Source organism: Caloenas nicobarica, chromosome 13, assembly GCF_036013445.1.
Source record: "Caloenas nicobarica isolate bCalNic1 chromosome 13, bCalNic1.hap1, whole genome shotgun sequence".
Taxonomy (NCBI): Eukaryota; Metazoa; Chordata; class Aves; order Columbiformes; family Columbidae; genus Caloenas; species Caloenas nicobarica.
In genome coordinates, this window is record NC_088257.1 from 1,096,325 (window position 1) to 1,115,500 (window position 19,176).

Genomic DNA, 19,176 nt, shown 5'->3' on the forward strand with positions numbered 1-19,176 from the left:
TCTGTTAAGGGATTTCCCCCTTATTTGCGTAACTTGAGCAGTGAGGAGTGAAAACATTATGCATCCCAAACTGACACCCACAGCATGGGCTCCCTCCTCAGCTCTACACCAAATTACGGAAAATCGCATTAATTCATTTTCATAAGATGCCTTTTCTGTGTAAGCAATAATTGTAATAGTGGGAAGCAATTATCATCACTGACGGCATGGAAAGCAGCCCTGCTCCAGAGAACTGCTGCTTCTGTGGTGATGCTTTCCTGAAAGACGGGCACCTGCTGGAGAACATAATGAATCCTGCTTCTAAGATAAATCTCTTGAAAATGATTCTTCCAGTGCACACCAATATGATCAAAAAGCACATAGTAATAGGGAATGCCTTGTTCTTAATCCCTTTAAACTGTACAGCTCTGCTTGCATTAGAAGGAGACTGTGTGGTACCCACCCGTATCCTGTACACATTTAAAGAAGGATAAAAAGAGTGCGTGATATATGAAAAATTCATCCTGAACACAGAATCACAGCATCATAGGTTTGTGGGTGCAGGGAGGAGCGGAGTGTAACACTCCTTGTCACACTCCTTTGCTGGAGTTGCTGCATTTTCCTGGTACCTGGACAAAATCAGGTCTAAAACTTGGTTTTGCTCAGGTTGAGCTTATCTTCCAGAGATTAGCCAAAGCCAAGGATGTGTTAATTATGTTGATACACGTCAACATGTTCCTGAAATTGCATTTCATTAATCCTGATCTGCAATAAGCCACCAAGGGAACAAGAAGCACATATACCTCTCTGGCCCCTCCTTTGTCCCCCCAGGGTACAAGTTGGATTTTTTTTACCCAACCACGGTTTCCAACTCACCACCGTCTGACATGCCAAAAGGGAAACACAACCAACCTCGTCACCATATGGTGGCTCCAACAAGCCATGCCTTCCCTACACCAAGACAGAGAAGTTCCTAAAGAAGAGTGTTTTCCCTAGAGTGCCCATTTTAAAGCCATTTACCGCCCCGCGCTCCACGGCCAGCCCAGCAGCAGGCGGGCAGTCCGGAGGCTGCGGGTGTGCAACCGGCTGATGGAGACGCAGCAAGTCCAGCCTTGGTACCGAGCTCTGAGCTCGCCAGAGCCCACCTGGGACTTGGAAGGCACAAGCGCTTTGTGATGAAAAACATTATCCATGCAGAAGAGGCAAAAGTTTAGAAAAGCAGAGTGCTGACCTCCAGAAATATCAACAGGCAGGCGCAGGAGCCAGCAGGTGAAAGGAGAGAGAAATTAAGCTGCCAATGGACCTGAAAACCCCAAAAGGGCAATGCAAACTGCTCCTCTGTTTTTGGAGCTGCCGGCGCAGGTTTTAAGCAGTACGGTGACAGAGGTGGCCAAGCCCAGGGACCGGCCACGCTGACCCCCGGGGCTGTGAGGAGCCTGAGCCGATGGACTGTGGTCTAATGCTACATCTTATTATTTCCAAACATTTTCTGCCCAAGGCTGAAGTCTGAAAATAAGCTCCATAAAACCAACAAATCAGTGTCAATTGTCTGCCTAATCTCAGAGCTAGATACCAGCCAATATTGAATTAAGGTCCCTATCAGCCAAGAAACTGGAAGTGTTTGATCTAAAGAGGGTAGGAGATGAATGGCAGAATCTGAAACTCTTGCTTTATTTTATTTCCTCCTTCTTAAAAGGCTGATACTGTATTTTACTTCATGTTTTTAAAAGCTTATACAAAGGATTCCTCGCTGTGACATTTAATTTGGTCTTACAGCCATCCACTAAAGCATTTCTGCTCCATCACGCAGAAGACAGAAGAGCCACTTTGCAAACCAGCTGCAGCTCCTCTGTGCCGGCACTGTGACCCAGCTCCCGACGGCCGGAGAGCTGCCCTGAATCAACCAAAGCAGCAGCTGCTCCCCAAGAGCCCCAAACCCCGCTCCTGGAAAGAGGGGCTTAAGACAGAACTGGACTCATGCATTATTTGCAGTCCTCCCTTCACCAAACAAAACTCTGCCCGTTGCTGAACTGCTCAGCCGGTCTCGGTTCCCTCTCTTCCAGCTCAAGAACCAACAACACATCAAAACGAGCTTGAGTTTTCACCAGTTACCCAAACCCTTGTGAACCTTCGTGGAAATGAAGGGCTGGTGTCCAGCAAACCCCAGCGCAGAGCTCGGGGCTGACAACCCGCTCGCTCCGGGCACTGTGACAGCAGCCGTCCCCGGGACTGCAGAGCGGTGACAAGAGCCCTCCGCACGGCAAAACAGGAGCAGAGCACTGCTTATAATGAGGAACTGATAAGGAACAAAATAGTGTATTTGCTGTGTTAATGACACTTGTTTTGCAATATCCACTCAGTTCCTGGGTCAGTTGTGGACAAAAATGTAAATGTTTAACACCGATATAATCACTATAATTATCTAAAATCACTATAATTATCTAATCTGCTCTCTTGCATGATTCAGTCTGTTGAGTATTGTAATTTTTGACTTACCGCTTTGTATGATGAATTTTAGTGAAAATTTTAGAAAGATATCTGACTTCGATGAGCAGATTTCAAGTAACAGAAAATTCACTGCCCCACTTGACTTCTTTTTATGGTTAAGTTGCTCTTAGTCTTAAAAAGTGTGCACTGTTTCAATTTTGAACGTGTCTAGCTTCAACTTCGAGCTATTAGATCTTATTACACCTTCATTTCCTAGTTGAAGGACAGCAGCAGGCCCTCGTGTTCTGCTTGTGCTCGGGGCTCCTTGGAGCCATCTTCACCTCTTGCGACACAGATTTGGAGGCACAAGCACCAAAGTGACCCCGTACGTCAGGGCTCCGTGTCCCTCATCCCAGACTGGCACCCGCAGAGGGAAGAGGAGCTTCCCCCGTGCCCGTGGGGGCTGCCAAAGGTGCCGGCTCCTTCTGTGTCACCGTGGGGCTATTTCTGCGTCACAGCCCAGGACGCGATGCAGATGTGGCACCACTTGAGCCTCAGCCTTGGCCAACCTCTGGACCAGTAAAAATGGAAAACTCACGTTATTCCTCAGGTGACACGTCCAGTGGGGATGGCAAACACTGAATAAAATGGTAGTGGCTTCCCATAGACACGGGAGATTGCAGACGGTCAGGAGGAAAGTCGAGAAAATATCGATTCTTGTGGGAATAAATAAATGCAGAAATAAAATAACTCTGTTCCTCTTCTAGGCCAGGGGAGGACGGTACAGGAAGGCTCCGGCAGCCAAGCCACTCCGCACCCTAACGAGCAACTTAGTTAGCAGCAAATAAATGACTTTGGCTGAAATTTTTCAAAAGCAGTTTTTGATATTTGAGGCTCCACTAAGAGTCGTGTGACACACTATTTCCAGAGCACGCTCGGGCACTACCGCTGCTTCCTTAAACCCACATGTATCGGTATGACATCCTCCGAAAGGAGAGCGCCTGATAATTAACAGTTAATCAGAGGCGGAGAAGCCCACACGTTTTGTGAGCCGGTAAAGTCCAGAGCAACCACTCTGCAGGTCTAAGTCTCGGCGAGACGGGTTCCCCCGGCTCCCCCGCACTTGCTCTGCTCACCACGTCACTCTCCTGCTTTTTCAGCAAACAGGGACAGTTCCCTGTGCAAGGCGCTGGTTCCAGGAGCAGCCCCAGGCAAGGGCTGGGAGAACATGGCCAGGAGGAACGGGAGAGCTGCGAACTGGGTTTGTGCTGTAACGTGAAGCAGCAGCCTGAGCAGACACATCACTGCTGCTCCATGATGGGGCGCTGACTCTTTCACCTAAATATCTGGAGCATCAATTAGTGACAGAAATGGAAAGATGATCTTCAACATTTTTAAACTGCTGTGGTACATAATCCTCAGAAAAATGCAGAACCTCCTGGCCGAGTTTTTCATGTCTGTAAAAGGCAAAGTGCCTGTGAGCATCCAGAAAGGGGTGCCTGCCTTTAGGGGAGGCAGGCGGGCGTCCCCCCGCCACACGTGCTGCACCCCGCGGGCAGGAGCGCATCTCGGCAGCTGGTGATGGCGAGGACAGCGGTGGGGGAACATGAGAACGGGAATGCACAGGGGCCCGTCCGGCGGGGAAGGGACAGCAACACTTTCCACTGTGCTAACGCTGCTGCATTTGAAGCCCCTGCTTACGGGCTTGGATGACAGACGATCTTCACACCCGCATCAATGTGATGGCAGAGGAAACCAAAGCCCCATTCTGTTACGGGAATTGTCTCTTCCATTGATAGCAGTAAAACTGCATTTTGTGACATGGCAATTACAGTCTGAGAGTCACGATTAGGGCAAAAACTATGTCAAGTGGGAGAGCCGGGGCTCGGCACACTTACGCTTCTCGTTGGGCTGTGCGGTGTGGAAGAGCGTCAGAGGTCTCTCGCTGCAGGACGGAGGCTTCGAGTCCGTGCTCTTCTTGCGAGATAACAGCAGCTGCGAGTTCGATGGCAGGGTCTCTGGCACCGTGTTAAATATCTGTTAAAAATAATAAACAAGTTGCCCTTTGGCATCACCCCTTTGAACAGAAGAGCTGCCTACCTGCCTGGTCTGCACCGCTCTGTGACCGCTCTGCAGAGCTGCGTCTAAGGAAGACACGCATTCAACAAGGCAACATTTTGGGTATAATTTCCTGAATTCCACATTCCCGCCCTGTCTGCACTCCTCCTCTCTACTCTTCACCCAAGACACAGGTTGCAAGATGTGAAGTACCGTGATAACCTGGCACTCTGCTGAGTTTTGGAGGGTGTGTGGTGCCCCAGCAGATGACGGCAAGTGCCCCAGGCACGACACACTGGTGTCCCCACACGTGTCCCCGCAGCACGGCCCTCGGTGCCCTCGCACCACCGATGCCAACCAGCTCGGGAAAGTCTCTGTGACTTCCAGCCACAGCTGTCGGAAAACTGAGCAATCACATTTTTCTCAAGGGGATGGAATTTTAAAATTGCACGAACACAAAGAGCAGCAGTTTTGTTTGTTGTTGATTTTCAGTTATTTATTGTTTCTGTTCTGGAACCCCAGGCTCAGATAACAGCAGCGCTGCCTCCAGCCCAGCTCTCTCAAGGTTTGCCTTTGCTCGAGTACGTCAAGCACCATCCCTCAGAGCCTTTCCCCGCTCTACCGGCCCTGCCAGACAGCGACCGGCAGGAGAACCGTATTTCAGAGGCGGTTGGTGGCCGTCGCAGCCCGGGTGACTCCCCGAGCCCGCGGCCACCGCGCACCCGCGGCCCTCTCCCCGCAGAACCCCCCGAACGCGCCCGCCAGCTCCAGGAGCGGCTGCCAGCACTTAACGGGTTTGTTTTGTGTAACAACCAAAGCCTCGCACACACACAAACCTTCCATGCTGGTTGCTACAAATAAACACTGAAGAGCCAAGATGCATTAGCCAAAAATTTTAATGTCACATCTCTCCCCAAACTGTGAAGGGCAGTACTTACGGAGGGGAACTAACGAACCGTCCTCAATGAATCAAACCCCTCGCACCAAGGACATCGCTGCCCAACCCTTCTATTTGCAGGGACCGGCTGCCCGGGCTCAGGTTTGGCTTCCGAGCCTGCGGACGGGGTGAGGTGCAGGAAGCGGCGATGAATCACTGTGCAAAACTCTGCCCGCCCGGCAGGACCCGGCCCCGGCCCCAGCCAAGCGAGCAGTTGGGTCTGCCCGCGCGCCGCTGCGAACAGATGGCTGGGGCGCGGAGTCCCGCCGCGGCCTGCCGGCCAGCTCTGCGGAGCTCACCCGCGCGTTCCTCCTGGGTACGGATCCAGGAGCCGCGCCTTCCGCACGCAGCACCGCTCCTTTCCACCCCGCGCACGCCTGCCCGGGGCCCTTCCCACCTCCGAAGTCGCTGTTCCCCAGGCTGCCCATGAGAGTCTGGGGGGCAGTGGGTCCCCAACCTCTTGCATGGCTGCCGTACCCAGTGCCGTCACCCTGCCGGCACCCACCGCCCACCCCGGTGCCGGCACCGGTGCTTGGGCCACCGGCAGCCCCGGTTAGCAGGGCTACTGGCAGCACATTGCTCACCGTGCTGGAACATCACACAGCTGCACGTGCTTCAGGTGCCTGTCCCGGGTGCTGGGCCCAAACCACGAGCCCTTTGCTCTGTGTGCTAAATGCAGCTTCTCCCGGGCAGGACCCTCAGCACCGGGGGCCGAAATCGGTCCAGGGGCACCGGGCCTGCCCTGGGCTCCATCCCCATGCCCAGCACAGCCACTGCCTGCTTTGACATGCTCTCGCTTTCAAATTGCTTTTCAATAGTAAGTTCTACTCGGGAAATATAATGAAATATATAAATCAAGCAAGATAAAAGTATAGATTTATGAATTGCATTTTATGCAATGATTTCCCCCAGCACACTTGAAAATAAACTTCCAGGGTGCCATTTCCCTTTTTGGTATTTAATAAGAGAAGACATACGCGCTGTTAAATGATGAACTCTGTGACTAAAACCAGCCCCGGCTTATAAGGAGTTTGCATTTCTAAACACAGCTGGAACATCATTATGAAACAATTTTACCGAAAAGCTTCAGCGCCTGGTATCTTACACAGTGCAACTTATCACAACCAACTCCGTATTCCAGTTAAAACGCCCCCTCAGCCCCGACAGCCCCGCTGCAGACGGGCCCAGGACGGTCCTCAAGCACCGGCCTCCCCGGTGCCCGCGCGGCTCACGGCAGCGCGGCGCAGGAGCGACGCGGGGGCGGACAAAGGGCTGGTAACAGCCGCTCTCCACCACCTCGGAGCCCTACAAAGCGCACGGGCTAAATTTAGCCACTCGCAATGGAGAAAAGTCAATTAAGAGCTACATTTAAGAAAGCAGAACGCTGATTTTGGAGGTCTACGGAGGGAGGAGTCTGAGACTCTCAGAACCGTAAGATAAACAGCCCTTTTTAGATGCTCTGCTGTTACCATGTACCAGGAAACAGCACAGATCTTTTCAGCGGCAAAGGAAACCAGCTCTGCTGGACCAACATCCCCAACTCCATCTCCCCCAGCCCAGATATTGCTTCACAAAACCCCCACTCTTCTTCGCAGGAAAGTTTCTCAGGTTTGTTTCATTTTTTAATTTAACAAGAAGAGCTGAGACATGCTCCTCACTGCACAAGCCTGTATTATAGCTCTCCCAGTCACAGAGTCCAATTAATGGGGAGAGAGAGACAGTTTAACAGCCGGAATGGGAGAGGAGCAGCCAGGATTCATAAATCACATTTACAGCCGTACCGCGCTCGCCCAGCCTGATGCAAGTGGCAGTTTCACAGCTCCACACCAACCTTCTCCTGTCTGCAAAACAGCAAAGACCCAGCGGCACCTCATCGCAGGTGGGAGTTGAAAGGCTTTTTGTAACAAGCCTCCCAGATGCAAGCGAAACACGCCCACGCACCTGCCCAGGTACCTGCCCAGGTGAGGGGCCGGGACGCAGCGGCACGCACAGCCGGTCCCCGCTGCGGCGCGGAGCCTGCCACAGCCGCGCCCGCTCGCCGAACCGGGACAGCAGGGACCTGCTGTGATGTTCAAAATGTCTGCGGGACTAAGTCTTATACAAGGACCAGCTAAAACTGCCAGCAGCGTCACTAAACGTTTCGGCTAATGACAGAAAAGAATAAAACCAGAATGAGGTGCTGAGGGCACTGGCTGCAGTGTCTGTCAGTCCTCACTGGTTACTGAGGTCTGTGCAACTCCCTGCACGAACCATCTCCTATTTGTCATCGACGCTGGCTGTATTAACATTTCACCTGGGCAATCCCTCATCAGGAGGGAACATCATCAAGCCAGTAAATCGACCTCTTAATTTTGTAACCCTTCAGAACAATGGCCTTTTCCAGAGAGCTATACAAATTCAGGCTTCGGAAAAGAAAATGGATGGATGGACGTCTGCAACTGTCAGATGCAATAATACTTCAGTATTACTTTTGGCTAACTTTTAGTTTTTAAATCAGCAGTCACTTCAGTAACTAGGCATACAGCGCAGCATCCTTAGATATTTCGCATAGGATGCACTCCTGGTCTGCCTGTCATGGCAACATCCAGACCCACAGGAGAAAAATAACGTTATCCATTTAATGATATATAATCAGGATGTATTTTATAACATTTCCTTAATGCACTGTGTTCACAAATATAGACAGAAAAGGCTGAGAATCACTGCAGAATAAATCTTATAAAGGATCGATTTGACATTTTGTTGGTTCGTTGGGCAGCGTGCAGCAGTGAGAGCCGGGCAACGTGCTCCTGCTCGGCTCCTTCAGGGCTCCCCTTTCCTGCGCTGGAACATCTGGCAGGCAAACGGAGCCACCACCCCCTCCTCCCCAGTCCCGGATCCAACACTATTCCACATTTGCAGGAGCTCCGGTGTCAGTACAACCCACCGGAGATCACCCAACGTGCAGCAGCTCCCAGCGGCAGCTGTAAAGACAAGCGCAAGGGCTGTGACACCTCAATTTCCAGGAGAACATGTCTGAGAAGCTTTAAAAAACGTATCAGAGTTTATTGCTGTTATTGTGAGTATAACAAACAATTTGGATCTGAGACCTGGAAACCTGTTAAATCTCCCGAAATGATTCAATTTTTTGGATTACACAGAGGGTTTAATGGTCTGTGTCGGACGTTCTGGCAACAAGAGCAAGCTATAGTTTACTAGTTGTTCTGGGAACCTTCAGAAAGTCCCTGATTTGCTGAGTACGATTCCAAACCGCAGATGGGAAACACTGTGCACAGGGCACACATTAATCCAGAGGTATCGCTGAAGGGGGCACAAGTTCATGTTCATCAGTGAACACACTGGACGATGGGCACCGTACCCTGCAGCATCCTCCTCTGGCACTTTTCTGGCTTCGGGATGAATGTTTTTCCCCAGGGACAATCTCCGGTGGAGGATGAGCCCAGTCTCAGGTGGGGTGACTGCAAACGCAGGGACCGCTGACCGGCCCTCCCCAAACCCTCCCCGCTGCCCCAGCAACCAGATAAACCGCCAAAGCGCCTGTAAACAACCTGCCAGTGGTTATTCAGACCAAAAGATGTTATCACCAAGCCTGCCCTTTTTTTTATTTTGGTTACACAACGACAATAGTAATTTCGACAGGAGGCATTCCACTTACCTGGGGAAATACAATGCAATACCAGACAGTTGCTGATTGCCAGGAGCCATTCAAATCAATTACATTTTCTCTGCGAATGTACTTAATCATAAGCAGTGTCTGAGTCACCAGCGTAAAACAATACAAAGCACCAGCAGCAAAGCGCAGGCAACTTGGATATTGCTAATCACCTACGGCAGCCCCTGTGGGGAACCTTCAATGAGCTCGAATCAGCTCAAATTAAGAAACACGCTGAAACGAAACAGTCCTAAAGCGGGAGCTGAACTGACTCTAATGCTGCATTAAGAGATTTTCCTCTCCTGGAGCTACCTTGTCCAATCTCCCGCCTCCCCAGGATCTTTTTCCGAGAGCCCTGGAGATACACGGACGGGGGTTCGCAGGCGTTTTGCTCGCAGCATCCTCGTGCGGAGCAGCAGCCACAGACGGTCCCAGCCCTGTGAGCCCTGTGAGAGCAGCTCAGCACCCGAACTTCAGCCCTGGCTGCACCCCAGCACCGCGGGTAGCAGGTACCTCCACCCATGGAATTAATTGGTGACAAATACACATAACCAACTTGCAGATTCACCTTTCTGCTGGTGCCATAAATCACTTCTAAGGAGAGGGAACCAGCAAAATCCCAGGACAGCCGGGCAGGAGCTGTAACTGGCTGGGGAGCAGAGCTGAGCCCTGCAGCCCACCCAGACGTGATCGCCGCAGAAACCTGTCACCAATTCCTCCACATGTGCCAGCCGATGGAAGGCTGGCACAGCAAGAGACTTCGCTCAAGCAGAAAAAAAATCAATGTCTAAAGACGTGTTTCTATAAAGGCCCGCGAGGGAAGGGAGATAAACCACGCTCATAGGGATGCCGAGCTACTCGTGATGCTGACAGCACAGCCAAAGAGCCCATCGGCACCAGGGACAGGCAGCGAATGCTCCCCTGTGCCAGCACAGAGGTGACAGATGAGGTGACCATCCAAGGCCAACACAAGGTTCCATGGGGGTTCGTCTGCTGTACCTCGCCAACAACCGCGAGTTCAGCACCGCTGCTCACATCCCCCTGCACAGCAGCTCCTCATTAAGCTGTCATTACCACTACATTCCACACAAAGGAGCAGAAAACAGCTCCTCCGTCCCAAATACATACCATGGCCTTTATGTGCCCGAGGAAGCAATTTCTCCAAGAATATACAAAACAGACACCATCTCTGTCCCCGCTGGCTGCGCGTTTGCTGCGCCTTTGCAGCCCCAACAGACGTGTCCCGGGGCTGCTGCTCCCAGCGCCCAGCCCCGTGTCCTGAGCAGCAGCCCCGTGTCCTGAACCTGCCCTAAACCCGCTCCAGGGGCTCAGCCTTGTCCTGAACCTGCCCTAAACCCGCTCCAGGGGCTCAGCCTTGCACCTGAACCTGCCCTAAACCCGCTCCAGGGGCTCAGCCTTGTCCTGAACCTGCCCTAAACTCGCTCCAGGGGCTCAGCCTTGTCCTGAACCTGCTCTAAACCCGCTCCAGGGGCTCAGCCTTGTCCTGAACCTGCCCTAAACCCGCTCCAGGGGCTCAGCCTTGTCCTGAACCTGCTCTAAACCCGCTCCAGACGCCCACGGCAAAGCCCACGGCAGAGCCGCGATGCCGCCCTGCCCCGGGGGTGACAACCCTGCCTCTGCTTCTTTATCTGCAGCCTGAATGCACAAATTAATTACTTCCTTCCAACCAAAACCCAACGAACAAAAGACTGCAAACAGGGAACTGTTTGAATTTAGAAGAAAATGTCATTTTTTTAGCTGGTCGGGAGGGACAGCCAGTGCCACGGCCCCAGCGAGCTCCTCCGCTCCACGGACAGAGGAGAATGTCCCACCGCCGACAAACACAAATGCAGCGTGATTTAGGAGATCAGCATTGTGGATAGAGCCAGTATTTGAATAAACACGGATTTCGTCAGAAAAGCAGGAAACCAGCCTAGGCCTTCACCTCGCACTGGTTTCTTTTAGCACCCATCTCACCTGAAACTAAGGACAAATTCCTATTAAACGATGCAAAAGGGAAAGAAGGGGATTTCTGTAACAACGACACGGACATGCCAGGTCACACTGAGATGACCATAAAAAAGGCTGGTTACCAGCAGCACTGGTCACACAACTACAGCCCAGAACCGTCAGTTTTGGAGAAGCTGCAGCTCATGAAAAAGAGACAAATTTGTTTTCATAAATTAATGGCACTGAAAGAAGCAAGAAAAGCCATTACCTTCTCATGGTTTTCTATTAAAATTTCAATCACGATGTTCTGAAACTTGATGTCCATAATGGCAGCAACTGTTTCCTCTTGAGGTCGAAGTAGCGTTGGCCCAAATACCACACCCAGATTAGCAACAGTCATCAGGTTCTGCTTGTGATTATTTGCAACTCTGGAAAAAAAAAAAAAGAAAAAAAAGTAGGTGACAGGACTAATACTCACGGAAACCCTCTCACTGTCTCACAGCTGGCACAAATCTTACAACGCTGTTTACACTTCTTACACTCCTGGTGAGCTCCTTGAAGGCTCAGCCATGTGGAAAAGTACAAATTTAACTATTGTGTTACGCGAGACCTTTGAGCCTCAGTGAATTGACTAATCCCACAAAACCCCCACGCTACGCTGGCCACCGAGTCTCAGATTGCAAACCACTCCCAGGAAAACATCTTGAATCACTAATGCTCAGAACCCTTCTGAAAACAAATTGTTGGACCTCTGACACATGCTGCTCTCCAACTGAATGAGTGACCTAATATGTTCCAAAATCCAGCTCCTTCTCACCCGTTTAAGCTTCTGCCCACACCAGAGGTCAGCCCCGTCCAGCCCGACCGAACTGGGACGAAAACGGGGCTCTCCTGGCGCCACGTGCGGGCACACGAGCCCTTCCCAGCCCACCGAGGAACCCGACACGGACACCTGCTCGCCCACCGACACTCGAGCCTTCCTCCCTGTCATCTCCAGCTATTTTTATGTCCCAAGTCCCGCAGCCCGGCGGGAGCAGATCAGTTCAGCAAAGCGCCGCAGCCCGTGCTGAGGACCTGGTGCGACTGGGCGTTTGGGGAGCGGGTGACTTTGGAGAAGCTCCAGTCTGGCTACTGGTTTTACTGGTGCAAAGCATCGGGGGCCCAACTGGGGCAGGTCCTCTGCTCCGGCCCAGCCCGCGCCCCGCTGCCGCGCACCGGGGACACGCTGCCGCGCCCCGGGGACACGCTGCCGCGCACCGGGGACACGCTGCCGCGCACTGGGGACACGCTGCCGTGCCCTGGGGACATGCTGCCGCACACCGGGGACACGCTGCCGCGCACCGGGGACACGCTGCCGCACACCGGGGACACGCTGCCGTGCCCTGGGGACACGCTGCCATGCCCCAGGGACACGCTGCCGCACACCGGGGACACGCTGCCGTGCCCCGGGGACACGCTGCCGCGCACTGGGGACACGCTGCCGTGCCCTGGGGACATGCTGCCGCACACCGGGGACACGCTGCCGCGCACCGGGGACACGCTGCCGCACACCGGGGACACGCTGCCGTGCCCTGGGGACACGCTGCCGTGCCCCAGGGACACGCTGCCGCACACCGGGGACACGCTGCCGTGCCCCGGGGACACGCTGCCGCGCACTGGGGACACGCTGCCGTGCCCTGGGGACACGCTGCCGCACACCAGGGACACGCTGCCGCGCACCGGGGACACGCTGCCGCGCACCGGGGACACGCTGCCGTGCCCTGGGGACACGCTGCCGCACACCGGGGACACGCTGCCGCGCACCGGGGACACGCTGCCGCGCACCGGGGACACGCTGCCGTGCCCTGGGGACACGCTGCCGCACACCGGGGACACGCTGCCGCGCCCCGGGGACACGCTGCCAGGCGGCACGCAGCCGTGGTCCCCGGGCCACGTCCCGCTGCCAGCGCTGGGGACCCGGCTGCTCCGGGGCAGACACCCGGTGAGGCGCAGACCAGCTCGGCGGGACCGCGGCTCCGCTGACGCACGTGCTGGAGTCACACGATGCCACGTAAGCGACGCCACGTGCACGGGTGACACCAGGACGTGCGGTGACAGCCCTACAGCCCTGTCTCCATGACTCCTGTGGTTTTCTCCCGACCTCTTCAACCAGGAAACTCAATGACTTCAGGCAGCACAATCACACAGTTTCAACTTCAGGGGTTTTTTTAGTGTCTCTTCCCTTTACTCTTTCTTTCCCTTTTTCTCTGGACAAAGGCACTAGCCTAGCACAAAGTGAGGTTGAGACCCAGATCTTGCTGGATTGTCCTAAAAAGTTATTACCATGAGCTTTTGTTACTGTCTCATGGCCAAGACACCACAGAGCTCATTCGCATGCATGCTTAGCTTATTTCAGCAGTGTAAGCTAAGGCTGGCTTACAAGAAAAGATCCTTTCCATCCTTTTTTATCCAAATCTCACTTGATCCAGCAAAGAACTCTTCATTCCTCATCCCTATGTACAGCTCCTCAGACAGAAGAGGACCTCATCACCGCGGGACTGGTTTGGCTCCCCCACAACAGCAGCTTCAGCCCTGTCCTCCATCCACACAAGAAGTGTCCCCTCTGGTCTGTGTCCCTGGAGCTGTCACACAGAGCTGTCAGCTCCACCGAGTCCCGGGTCACAATTCAAAGGTGCAGAGGTCCTGGCCAAAGTCCCTCGGGAGCTCCACAGGACCTCCCTCTTACCCATAACTGCCCCACTGGCAGGAATCTCTGAATATTTTATCACGAGTGTCCGAGAAATGAGACAGGCTGCCCCAGGAAAGGCTCTGGTTACAGGAGCGATAACCAGAGGAGGGGGGAGCCCTGCGCCGGCAGCAAGGCCATGGTGCCATGGCTCGACGGCTCCATCACTTGACGGCTTGACGGCTCCATCACTTGACGGCTCCATCACTTGACGGCTTGACAGCTCCATCATTTGACAGTTTGACGGCTCCATCACTTGACGGCTCCATCATTTGACAGTTTGACGGCTCCATGATTTGATGGTGCAGTGCCTGGCACAGCTGCTGCCACCAGCCTGCCCAACCAGCAGAGCTGGCAGGGTAGAACCAAACTGTCTTTGGGAGATCACAGCCTCGCAGAGCAGAGAGAAGGGCAGAAGAAGTCCAGTAGGAAACAAATTCTTACTCAGGAAAAAACTTTCTTACTTACAGGATAAAACCTCCTACTTACACAGGGATTCAAAACTTTTCCCCCACTGCAAACCAGCTCCTTATCAAGACATTTACAAATGCCAATGACATTTTTACATTGCAACAGCATCTCTATTTCAGACACATGTTCACATGCTCGTATTTGGATTTTGAAAAATGCAGCTGTAATTCAAATATTTTTCAAAAGTACTAATAAAATAATAATTTTAATCATCTTCTGTGGTTAGTAAAACAATGTTCATTTATTAAAAAAAACAACTGAATTGATCTAAGTCTCACAAAATTAGGTCCCTCCATTTCTCATTACCGTTACCATGTAATACATCACTCTAATAAATTGCATTGTCACTGACTCATTACAGCTAAGCAGCTGGGCACAGTCCTGTTAATTATTTCAGACTGAACTATTAATGGGTTCCCCGCCAGGACACGGTCCCGCAGCCCCGGCTCTGCCCCTTGCCGAGGAATCCCCCGCACCCAGAACCCAACTCCTCTGGGTTTGCTTTCAATCTGTGCAGTGGGGAGGGGATTTGGTGACCATGCAGGTCTGGTGGCCCCTGACGTTCTGGTCCATACCACGGGTACTTTTCCAGCAGCAGCTTCAAAATGCTCAGTTACCAAAGCTATGCTACAAAACATGATTCACCTTTCACATCCTTCACATTCCACATCCATTATCCACATGATAATTTACTATAAATTATACCTCTTCATCTTCCTTTGTACTAGAAAATAATGCTGCAGTTTCTAAGGATGATGTGTTCTCCTCCCAAAGGGTGCTTCATATTGGTGCTTTTTGGCAGGCACTGTTAGTGCCATTCCTGAGCTGCCCTTTAGAAGGTTTCCAAGTATTTGCTGCATTTTCCTTTTAACCTACTGTTTCTTTCTGGTCCCCGGTACATTCTGAAAGCAATTGTGCTAATATTAATCTAGATGGGTCCTTTTTCAGTTGTCTCTCCTCCCACGCTTTGCAGAAGCCACTTCCAGCACAAGCAGGAGCTGGGAATCAACAACTGAAGGAGAAACGTGCGCGGCAACATCCTGCTCCCGCTCGCTGCTTGCAACGTGCTGTGCCATCGCCGACTTTTGGACTCTGGGCTGTCCCTCCTCCTCCTTGCAGCACACGATGGTTCCCTCGTGTCTCTGGGATCAGCCCGGCAGTGCGGGACACACCACAGAGCCCCTCGGCCCAGGGACCAGCTGCCCCAGCAATGTGCCACCAGCCACCCTGCGGAGGGACTTGGTTCCGTGAAGACCTGACCCACCGGTGCAAACCCAGGAGATGTGCCGGCTCCTGCAAGCACCCAGCCAAAGCAGCTGGAGACCCAGCTCTGCCACCCCGAGGGGACACCCCGGGCCGGGCGCTCCCGCAGAGCTGTCCCAGCAGGGAAGGGACAGGTCGTGTTTCCTGGGATGTCCCTGCACACCCGCTCGCTTTACATTGACTTCCAGAAAAACAAAGGAGAATAGGAGTGGAGTAAATCTGTGTCATGTGTTAAATTAGATTATGCCTGGGTTGCTTGGATACTGTATAATCACTGGCACGACCAAACATAATTTAATACAGAGTACTTGGTAGTCAAGCTTCAGTGCAGAGAAAGCATACAGGAACAGTAAATATTTCTTTGTTGTGCTGGCTTGCAATCGGCATCGAGTCACAGAGGAGAAATGCAGCGGAGCCGGGGGCTGCGATGTGCTGTGCTGGGCTTCGGATTGGACGGACATTAATGATTTAAGTTTCTTCAGCCTGGTCAACAGCTCATATCTATTTTCATGGAAATCCAATTAAAGAACTCATTTACTTCTCCAGCAACCTGCAAAGAAACCTGTATTGCAGGAGCAGCGGAGAATGTTCGGGTGCAGCACGTGGGAGCTGCCCAGTCCTCCCAGTAACACGGCCGGGACCCAGCACCAGCCCAGCGCCGGGGGCCGAGCAGCAGCCGCAGCCACTGCAGCTTCACGCCACGGACAGAGCCGAGGGCGACAAAAATCGAGACGTCTGGGCTGTGAACTGGCACCAGGGGGATTATCTGGCAGCGGTGGGCGCTGGTCTGTGCTGCTCCCTGGGTGAACACCTGGCCACGCCGGGCACCGGCCACCTCCCCGGGCAGCATCTCCAGGGCTCAGCTCCCCACAGAACGCTTGTTTTCTGTGCCTGGAATCACTTCTGGTTGTATTTTATGTGTAAAATGAACAAAGAATCATAGAATCGTTCCAGTTGAAAAAGCCCTTTAAGATCATTGAGTCCAGCCGTTAAACCAATGCCACCAAGTCCATCACTAAACCACGTCCCTAGGAACCCCATCTGCGTGTCTTTTAAACACCTCCATACAGAAGCCTCAGCCAAAGAGTGCTGTTACTGGTTCACATATCTTCCCTGACTCAGAGAAAAACCTCTGAGAAAACAGGCATCTGAGCGGGAACACAGCCAAAGTCTGGAGTGTTTCTATTTCCATGCCTGGGACAAATCTTTGAAAACTAAGTGCTTGTTAAGGCTGGCCTAACAAGACCCTATAGGATGGAAAATAACACAGCTAATTCCTATTGCTACAGGTAAAAATACCTTTCATGTCTGGCAGCATCATTAGAGCCTCTATTTCACATGAAAAGCCAGTCATGCAGAGGGCTAGCGACCTTCAAAATCATTTAAGCTGCTCTGGGCAGTTCGTGCCAAATAAACACTTACATTTGACTCCAGACATGGACGAAGGACAAAAAGCACAGCGAATGCCGACAGCACGCTGGACGACAGCAGCACCTTGGATCCACCGTCCCCTCGGCGGTGATGTGTGGGTTTGTGGAACCGCTGGACAAACCCGCGCCGCAGGACCCGGCCGAGCAGCAGCTGCCTTCCCACCGCGTCCTCGCAGAGAAAATCTTGTCTGGGGGAGAACGGCAGCTCCCTGCTCAGGCAGAGGCTCAGCAAGGCTGCCGGGGATCCAAGAGGTGGTTTCATCGAAGCCAAACCCTGCAGTCAGTGTCTCTGCCCCACCAGCTCCTGCATTTCCACCCATTTAATTTGGATCGCGCGCTGCCGGACAGAGAGCAGACAGCTGCTAGCGCACACAATTGGTGGTGTTTGTGGGATAAAATCTAACGAGTTCTGGGAAATGTTCCTGGGTGCATTCGAGTCATCCCTGCACATCACTGAGTTTAATTGGGCTGCAGCTGTTGAGGCGGCCTGGGCCGCCCCCAGGACATCGCAACCTCGCAGGGCACAGGAGCCCGTCCGTGCACAGTCACCTCCCCGCGCTGCGACGGCTCAATGGCACCCGTGTCACTCCCGCACCCAAACCAGAGAACCCAATACTGAGTTCTGTCAAAAGCAAACTCGGGCCAGGAAAAAACCAGCTCAAGTTTTACAATAAGGCTAATAACAATAATGATGGAAATATTTCAAGGTACTAAAAGCAGATTTTTTTAAAAAAAATCAAAGCTCCCCTCCTACAATATCAGAAACAGAGGAGACTGGAAATCGAAATCCTTCATCAAGTGCCCTTGTAAACACAAATGCCACCCATTGCCCACAGCAAGAAAACCAAAAAGGCTGTGCCATGTTAAAAAGAAATTCCACCTGCGGCACTAACTGCTGGTGTCCCAGGCAGCTACGCCTGCCAATCGTGCATTCAGATAACGGCTCTCACAGGGCACACGTGCGCAAGAGGAGGTGCTGGAGATGGCCGGGCAGCGGCCGCGGGCAGGCGGCCGTGCGAGCGAGCACGGGGAGCACGACCAGCCCCGCTGCACCGCCCAGCCGGGGCACACGCAGGAACGATCCACTTACAAACCGCGCAACCGCCGCTTATCCTGCTGTGTTTACTGAGGCTCTGGATGTGCCTGTGCTCTTCGGGCTGCTCTTGGATGCGGGGAGCTCTGCGAGGGCCAGAGGAGGCTGGAGCCGGGGGAGGACGAGTGCCTGGGCTCGCTCAGCTGCCGTGCGGTCACTGCATGTTCTCGGCACGCAGGACGGGGACGGGAGCGTGGGCACAGCACCACTGGCTGCACAACAAGCCTTCTGCAGAGACCCACAGCACCATGCAGCGAGGAGAGCCAAGCGCTGACGAATGCAGATGGAGGCCAGTGGATCCAAAAGGAGGGCAGATCACCAGGGAAATACAAAGAACTCCCAGCAAAGACAAGGAGAAACATTCAGAAAGCAGTTGACAAAACCTGCAGATGCAATGTCTAGAATTAAAGGGGTTTTCGGCAAGCAGCCGTATTGCTCTCGGGTTTCCCAGCTCAGCTGGGACGAAACGTGCGCCTGCTCTGTTTCTGGGCGGTTCGACTTGCTCCAACAAGACTCTCTTTTTCTCTCGGGTGAATCTGGCCACAGCTGGATGCTTGGGTTCACTCCCAGGAAAAAAAAAAAAGTGCTCATATCGCAGTGAACAGATGCAGAGGCCAAACATGGAGTTCAGTATCTGAGAGTCTAATCAGTGTGAATACCACACGTGCTGCGACTTGCAAGGAAAACACATACGGGGCTACAACACTCCTCTGATTCAGGTTTTTCAGACCAAGTCACCTCGGTTTCCAAGCCATCATCTCTGGCTTTGGGCAAGCTGAGCTTGATGTGAGATCTCGGGGGATCCCGAACCTGCTCGCCAAGCCCCAGCCCGAGGCCGCACGCTCCCCGCGCCCCGGCACGGCGCCGGCAGCGCCGCGGTTCCCACTGACGCCCTGCTGAAAGCCGCGGGCACGGCCAAGACTTGATGTTAGAATGTCACTGCAGAACACAGCCAGCCAAAGGGGGTTTCACCCTCAAACGTCCCCAGGGACAGAGCCGGAACGGCGGCTGCCCCGGCTGCAAACACTGTCCCCTGTGCCGCTGCCACCCCACCATGGTGGTGCCGAGACTGTCACCCTTCTGCGGCACCTGGCACCACCGCGGATCTGCACCCTCCAGGGACCAAACCCCTCTTCATGATAATAATTATTATTTTACCCAAAGAGCCGTCCCACGCACGAGCGCTGCCAG

General features: G+C 53.2%; 1 protein-coding gene across 2 annotated transcripts in view; it reads right to left on the reverse strand.

The window, feature by feature from the left end:
* ARHGAP26 (Rho GTPase activating protein 26) overlaps positions 1-19,176 on the reverse strand; it is a 130,131-nt gene that overhangs the window by 30,124 nt on the left and 80,831 nt on the right. For both annotated transcript variants that reach the window (XM_065643968.1, XM_065643969.1), the window contains exons 18-19: positions 11,272-11,431; positions 4,305-4,443 (exon numbers count right to left, since the gene is read on the reverse strand). In XM_065643968.1, coding sequence (XP_065500040.1) covers positions 4,305-4,443; positions 11,272-11,431 — 299 coding nt within the window. The remainder of the gene's footprint in view (positions 1-4,304; positions 4,444-11,271; positions 11,432-19,176) is intronic.